We start from the raw sequence: 8,256 nt of genomic DNA on the forward strand, positions 1-8,256 counted from the left end.
ATATTTTAAAAATATTATATAATAATTTTTTAAATATTTAATTCTAAATAAATTTTCTACCTTAATGTAATGACAAACTTAAATATCAAATAATTATTCAAAAAAAAAAAAACTTAGATATGAAATAAAAGTCAACGGACCCGTGCATATGCACGGATGCACGGGTCTTTAAACTAGTTTTAACTAAAAATCTACTTCTATTCTAATAAATTGATTACTATCAAAGTTATTAATTTGTCCTTGTTAATAATAATCAAAACAAAATATCCTTGTAGCATGGGTATTCCTAAAATGGTGAAGTACCCGTACCGGGTACGTAGGAGTACCGGATACTCCATGGTACTCGTATGGTACGCACCGATTCGATACTCATTTTTATTTGGTTGATTTATGATGATAAATACGGAAAAAACATATTGGTTGTTGAAGAATCTCTTAAAATATTATAAATTTTTATTATATTTCAATTATCTTATTTTTTTATGAAAATAGTTGAGACGGTGGACAAAAAAATTAAATCTTCAAAGCATGATGATAATAATTCTCTTAAAAATAATTTTTCTAATATTTTATATTAACATACCCGTACCTGAAATTTTCTAAAAATATCGTACTATGTACAGGTATCGAATACCAGTACCGTACCTAGCAACGTAGCAACATGGTAAAAAATCCTAAAAATTGTGAATGAGAGAAACCAAAATCCCAATTTTAAAAATAAAGAGACAAAAACGTTAATTTTACAAAATAGAGGACAACAAAATAGTCAAAACCCAAAAAAATAAATGAAAGGAAAATAATTTATTTATTTTTTATAATAAAGAAAATTAAAATTTAATCCATAATAAAAAAATGATAATAAAATCTAGAAAAAAAAAAAAGATACCTAAACCAAAGGGTTTTGTTGTGTGCTTTATTATTGGACCAGCACACCAACAATCAAATACTTAACTTAGACCAAACCGACAACGCTTCACTTCTTCTCTTCAATTTCCTCTTTCATTTTCTCTTCTTCCTTTCTCTGCTTAGTACTCAACATGTTGCAGTTACTCTACACTGCGATTTTCGGCGAAATGCTTTTGATTTTAACCTTAGTTTTCAAAACCCCACTTAGAAAACTTGTGATCGTTTCTTTGGATCGAGTCAAACGAGGTCGTGGTCCAATTGTTGTTACAACTGTTGGTGCTACATTAGTTGTTGTTCTTTCTTCTAGTCTTTATAGTATGGCTAAGATCCAACAACGTACTTTGGAAGCTGGTATTCTTAACCCTACTGATCAAGTTCTTATGTCTAAACATATGCTTGAAGCTTCTTTAATGGGTGGGTACTTTTCAATTTCCCTTTTCGTTTTATTTTTTATTTTTTTGTGTCATACTGTTTTTATTATTAAAAAATTGTCATGTTGTTGTTGGTTTTGATTAATTGACTGATTTGATTGTTTGAACTTTGTTTTTGGTTTTGATTAATTGATTGATTGATTTGATTGTTGAACTTTGTTTTTTAGGGTTTTTATTCTTTATAATAGTAGTATTTTTTTTAGTTTCTTGAAATTATAAAACTGTCTAGTATAGGGATTATAAATAATCAATACTTATAAATTATTATTTTGGTGTTAACCCTCCGGCTTATAGGGGACCAGGATTCGGTGCATTCGAAAAAGTCTATGCAGTCGGTGACCGTTTGAATTAAGATCCCCTTTGATAAAGAGGGTCTTGATTCGGAGTAGTATTTTTGGAATTATTATATATAAGTTGAGTTTCCGTATAAAACTGTACTAGTATGTAGGGATTATAAATAATAGTTTTTTTTTTTTTTTTTGTGTCTTAACCCTTTGGTTTCTAGGGGACTTTGATTCGGTTCAGTCAAAAAGTCCATGCAGTCAGGCGTCCTTGAGACAGTTATGATTTTTTTTTTTGGGTCAAGTAGTCTAGTGGCTAGAAAATCCACCTTAAAGGCGAATAAGTGGAGTGTTCGGGGTTTAAACCCCGGCTCCTGCACATATAGTGCGATGTCCCTACCAACTGAGCTAAGCTCATGGGGACGAGACGGTTCTGATTTAAACGTAGTATTTTTGGAATTATTAAATACAAACTGAATTTGCCTTTTATGGACCGTCTGATGTTAATTGGACGCCCACTAACTCTGTTACTGGGTGACTGCACCAAATTACTGACTGCGTGTAATCCGTTTCCGTTCCTAGGGGAGGGGAAATGGACCTAGTAATCCGGAGTTCTTCCGGGAGGTAAGTAAAGTCTCATCAAGAATTGTTCAACTCAGAAATAGTACTTGGGGTTTCTTGAACAATTTGTCCCTTAGGGAGAGCTCAATATTTTAAATGATTCTTGTTAAAATGGAAATTTCTTTGAAGGAATAATTAGCTTGATAGTGTTGGCTATGATATGATTTTTGGCTATTTGAGGTTCTCCACCGGCCTGACTTTTATGATACAGGAAAAGCATAGGCTTCACTTAGTTGGTATCTGATTTAACTACTGATATCAAATGATTCATTATTTGATGGCTTCTTTTGAACTTTCATGTCTATGGGTTTTGTTTTAGCCCGGAATTGTTGATTATGTCTTCGGAGGGATCCTATTATGTGTATGTTTGGTTTGAGCTTGTCACTAAAATGGTCATCCCTCATCAGCATGGCACAAACATATAATTGATTGCTTGAAATTTTAATGTTTGAGATGAGCAATATCTTTGCCTACACATTCATTAATCTTTCCTGATCCTTTATGATAATGCACTGCATCTTTTACGATTTATTAAAGTTTGTAGGTGTGGTGAAAATAAGGGAAAAAAAAATGCCTCCCTTATCCTATTTTCATCTTCGAAATTAGATGTTTTGGGAGGGAGGAAAAAATAATTTTGAATTTGTAGACTTCGCTATCCTTGTTTTTTACCAAACTGCTATTATATATATTCCTAGCAATCCATCTTAACATTGCTGCCTTTAGCTTCTTTACTTTCATATTGTGCAAGTCTCAGTTTTAAAGTTTCTTCACGCCAGTTCAAGCCATATCAGTTAATGTTTCTGCAACTTATTTTTCCCCTCCCTAGCCTTCCCCTTTAACCAAATCATTCAAGAGAGCTCACCCCATCAACTCCTTTCATTTGAATGAAACAGATTGTAAGTGCAAATTTGTGACATAACTCATCATCGCACCATTGTGTTCTGTCAAGATTCAAGTTAAAGAAAAGGCCATTTATATCTTGTTTACTAATGGTTCAGCTTAGAGTTTTCTCGGTCTTCATCTACCTACCTCAATCATATTTATTGGGTTAAACCATCTTAAGTGAAGTTCTATCATTTCTAATCTCATTTTTCTTACATGTCTTTTCAACCACCAAATTTTCATCTTAGGTACACTCAGGTTAGGTTCTTATTGGAATTTTATACACTTAGACCACTGTTACTTGTAGTAGTCTTAATTATGGCTTCTTGGGAATTTTTGTTTTATGAAATCTGGAGACACCTTCGATAACTGATAACACATGAAGCATTTTCTCCAATTCATTCATTGAGCTTGAGTTCTATGATTTACAACTCTCTATTTCTCCATACCATGTATGCTTGATAATCCAACTTTGACATACATCAAGTAGTACTTTTATTTTCTTTCTTTCTTTTAAAACTATTTGAACCATGTATGATTGATAATACAATTTGGTCAATTGCCTTGTGTGGATAATGCTGATAGAGTTGAAGTTTGTTTTTATAGTTGTTGCTTACTTGCTTTTAAGAGGGTAGAATTTTGTTATGTTGGTGCTTTATTTTGATTTTCATTTTCTTCTTCCACATTCCATAACTTTCGCTGCTAATTTTATATTTCTTCTTCCTTAGAGTTTATGTTGCTAAGATTCCCTTTTATGTAGCTTTTTCCGTATTTTTCTTTTCCTGATTTAGTTGTTGTCTATGAAGCCCATATTGTTCAAAAAATGGAGAAGCATCAATGTCTTATAGATGGTTCTTATAGAAGCATCAATGGAGAAGCATCAGTTACCAATTTCTTTCATTCGTATAGATGATTTAGTCCTCAAATATGATTTTTTTTTTATAACTTTTATCCTATGCAGGTTTTGTGCTGTTCCTCTCTTTAATGATTGATAGATTGCACCATTACATAAGAGAGCTTCGATTACTCAGGAAGACAATGGAAGCAGTTAAGAAACAAACCCGAAGTTTTGAGGATGGTAAAAATGGCAACACAGAGGAGCAAAAAGCATTGACCGAAGAAATTACTACATTGAAGTCTAAAGTTAAGAAGCTCGAATCTGAATGCGAGGCGAAAGGAAATAAGGAAAAGACTTTGGAAACCGAAGTAGAGGCTCTTAAAAAGCAATCTGAGGGATTCCTTATGGAATACGATCGCCTCTTAGAAGATAATCAGAATCTTCGGAGTCAATTGGAGGCCATTAATCGTTGATCACAGCTCTTCGCTTCTTGGTAACAAAAAGAGTACATGACGGAGGTTAAAATGTCTAGAAAAAAAAACTGGTTTCTCTTTGTTTCAAATGCTGTTTTAGTGTTACATGCTTGCTTGATGAGTACAGAGTTGTAAATTTGAAGTTCTAAAAACAGCCATGTTGATTAAGTAAAAACTTAACTGTTATTCAAGCAGCTAGCTCATATATATTATTATAAAGGAACAGATTAGTTATTGCCATAGGATGGTCTTGAAATTTTTAGTTTGGATGCAACTGTGCATCATTGTGTGAACTTGGAAATCCTTCCTGGAGGATTATCATACATATTTGATATATATATTATGGATCTTAGATCATATGGTAGTTGTCATATGACAGATTGATGTGCATTGCGTTCTCTTGAAGATTCCAGAGATCACAGTATAATTTATTTTTACTAAATTCTTTGGAATCTTTAGAGTTTGGTTGGGTACCAGTACTTCATTGGTAAATTTATTATACTCAACTATACTCAGGGATACAGATGTGTCCACCTCATAATAGTCGATCCCGCCGGGATCCCGGTGGAGCGTCCCGTCTCAGTGCCTTGCAATCCAAGAGCAGTAACTTGGACCAAGCCTATAGAAGGTACCGTGTGTCTCAACATGGATGGTAGCTTGATGCATAATAATAATGGTGATTTTATTTTGGGTTTTTACGGGGCTGCAGTAGTTCCAAACATTTTATTCGCAGAGCTTATGGCCGTGTTACATGGTCTGCAAATTTGTTGGGAGAATGAATTCAGAAAAATCATTTGTTTCTCAGACTCGCTGCAGGGAGTTAGTTTAATTCGGGATGGAGTTTCAGCTCATCACCGGTTTGCGAATGAAATTTTTAGTATCCGCCAGTTTCTCAGTAGAGATTGGGAAGTGGTAGTGGAGCATACACTCCAAGAGGGTAATGCTTGTGCGGATGTGTCGGCCAAGATGGGTGCTCTTGCTGACTCGCCGTTAATGAAAATTACTTCTCCTCCTAGTAGCTTAGCTATGCCCCTTCTTGCTGATGCGCGGGGTGTAGTTTTTATCCGAGAGTAGTTTTATTTTTTCCTGCTTTGTTTGGTTTTTTCTTTTTCTCTATTGTAACAAAAAAAATACCTAGTTATCTTTAGGCTTAAATATGTGATTGATCCCTGCAATTATAACACATTTTGGTATTAGTCCCTGTAAAATTTTTTGTTTGATTTTGGTCCTTGCATTTTGAAAAAAATTGCTTTTAGTCCTTGCTGTGAGTTAGACGTTAAAAAAAATGTTAAAACTAACAGTGTGCCACGTGGCCCAATCATTTCATGCCACGTGGCACATTTAAGTCATTTTAAGTTATACTATTTTTAACAAATGTTTTCTAACCGTAACAAAAAAAAAAAACAAATGTTTTCTAATCTATTTTAAAATTGATATTTATTTTTTATTAAATATATTAACTATAAAAAATTAAATAAAAGAATTCCCTAGATTCACGGCAAGTCAACTTCACCATCACTGCAATAGTTTCATCATCATCGTGTATCCACCATGGCCACCCCACTTCATCTTCTCCATCAATACCACCTAACTTCATTTTATTCCCCAACACACAAGCACCACAAAACGAAAATTTCGCCATCACCAACACCATAGAACCTTCACAAATTCTGCAGTTATATTTTTGAACAAAACTTCAACAAGCTTCCCAAAAGGAAAAAATGTTCCAAATCGAGCTTCCCAAAACATAAACACGAACACAAAAGCTAAATCGAACATGATTGATTTGTGGGCTGTTTTAAAAATTGAATCTTTCTATGATTGAACTGCTACAACGTTTTCAACAAGGTTTCGTTTGGTGGCTACTTTTCCTGTGATGGTGTTTTTGGAAAGAATTTTACAACGATAGTTTTGATTCGAAGTTGAAAATCCGGTCCGCGTGAAACAGTGCATTTCAGGGATGAGGGGCGGAGATGTTACGGGAGGCGGTGAGACGGACTTGAACCAAAGGGAACGAAGAAGATGATTCGACATTTTTTATAATAATAATAATAATTAAAACAGGATTGATATTTATTTTATTTTATTTATAACAAAAAATCATTTTAGTGTGGGCCACGTGACACTCCTTTTAGTTTATTTTTTTTTTTATTTTTTTTTTTTTAACTTCAAACTAACGGAGGGACTTAAAACAATTTTTTTATAAAGTGTAAGGACTAAAACCAAGCAAAAATAACTGTAGGGACTAATATCAAAATCTGTTATAATTATAAGGACTATTAACATATTTAAGCCTTATCTTTATTATGAATGAGTTGTGAAGAGGATAAATCATTCACAAATGTTTGTGTAAATAATAACAATTATTGGCAAAAAAATCCAACAGTTAGCTCTTTGTCATTAAATAAGCCTATCTTTGGTGCACAAATCTCTTTTCAACATGTATAAATGTCGAAATTGCTAAGCTATATTGTGTGAGTTTTTAATGGCTGACCAATTTGTCTATGCACCAAACAAAAAAAAAACTCTGTTAGTTAGCTTTGGACATTGGTTAATGAGTAAAGAAACACCGAATGAGGTTTAATTAGGAGGTCAAAGATTTGATTTTAAAAAGTTGAATGCAAAAATTTTAAGATAATATTTTGAGTTTAATTGTTGTGCACTAACTCCATTGCATAAGTAGATCGCTAAATTAATTTTTCCATATACCATACATATATTCACTTGCTTACATTCAAATAAGAAAAGGCTTTGGAGTTGGAGTACTAGCAGAAGTGCACTACCAAAGCCACATCTAAAATTCTCTCAAGGTTGTTCCGTTGTTGCCACATCCATTGTTCCCATCCCTAAAAAAGTAAAAATATTTCTTCCACTTTTCTTTTATTGTTGGTATGTTGCATACCAAATGGTCAAGAGGTGGGAGTCAACCAAAGTTAATATTTATAATTCCTGACCAATTTATTATTTGTTATGTTGCATACCAAATGTAAATTAATAAACTTAAATACTTAAAAATTAATAGATTTATAATTTAATCAAAGTACAAAATTTAATATATACTACCTCCGTCTCTAATTATAAGACTATGTTTGACAAAAATGTACTATTCATTTACTTTGTTTTGATCGTATTTTTTTAATAATATATAAATGTAAATATTAGCATATATGATATTGTTCAATTTGTTTTGATGAATATTTTTAAAATATTAAATTTTTATAATTTTTACTAATAGACAATTAAAGATATCAGTGATCAAAATTGTGCATTAACGTACGTGCAGTGGTCAAACATGGTCTTATAATTAGGGACGGAGGTAGTAAATAATAATCATATTAAAAATATTAATCATATTAACTTAAATAGGGCAGCCTAGTAGGCTTCAATCAAAATTTTTTTAATGACCTACAACCTAACATTTTTAGCTAAATAAACTTATAAAAAAGTATTGATATGCCCTATTTAAAGAAATAGACTAACCAGAGGCTATGTAGGCTACACCATATAAGCCCTTGTATGGCCTATTCACAGTTAACGTGAATTGAAATTTAAGAAATTTAAGATAGTAATTAAAGGTAACAGGTTCAAAATGAGCATCAAAGTTGGCTTTTTAATATATCTTATTTTATTTTATTTTTTACAAAAAGTTGTCATTTTATTATATCATCCATACCATGCCAGCCCCATTTGAATTTGTGCTAAATTAATAATTAATACGTTATTTCTTTATATACTTTTCTTATAAATAGATTTTTTTTTGTTACAAAATAGATTAAAATTTAGAATGAGAAAACGACTATACTCCCATCCCATTCAGCGTGTTT

General features: G+C 32.3%; 2 protein-coding genes across 2 annotated transcripts; both read left to right on the forward strand.

The window, feature by feature from the left end:
* Positions 1–932: 932 nt before the first annotated feature.
* On the forward strand, positions 933–4,674 carry LOC123920320 (B-cell receptor-associated protein 31). Its single transcript, XM_045972590.1, has 2 exons — positions 933–1,320; positions 4,083–4,674. The coding sequence occupies exons 1-2, from the start codon at positions 1,038–1,040 to the stop codon at positions 4,430–4,432; spliced, it is 633 nt and encodes a 210-aa protein (XP_045828546.1). The 5' UTR covers positions 933–1,037; the 3' UTR covers positions 4,433–4,674.
* Positions 4,675–5,077: 403 nt separating this feature from the next.
* On the forward strand, positions 5,078–5,506 carry LOC123922144. The gene has a single exon (XM_045974889.1). It carries the CDS (start codon positions 5,078–5,080, stop codon positions 5,504–5,506), a length of 429 nt encoding a protein of 142 aa, XP_045830845.1.
* The last annotated feature ends 2,750 nt before the right edge of the window (positions 5,507–8,256 follow it).

This window comes from Trifolium pratense, linkage group LG4 (genome assembly GCF_020283565.1).
Source record: "Trifolium pratense cultivar HEN17-A07 linkage group LG4, ARS_RC_1.1, whole genome shotgun sequence".
In the NCBI taxonomy this organism is placed as follows: domain Eukaryota; kingdom Viridiplantae; phylum Streptophyta; class Magnoliopsida; order Fabales; family Fabaceae; genus Trifolium; species Trifolium pratense.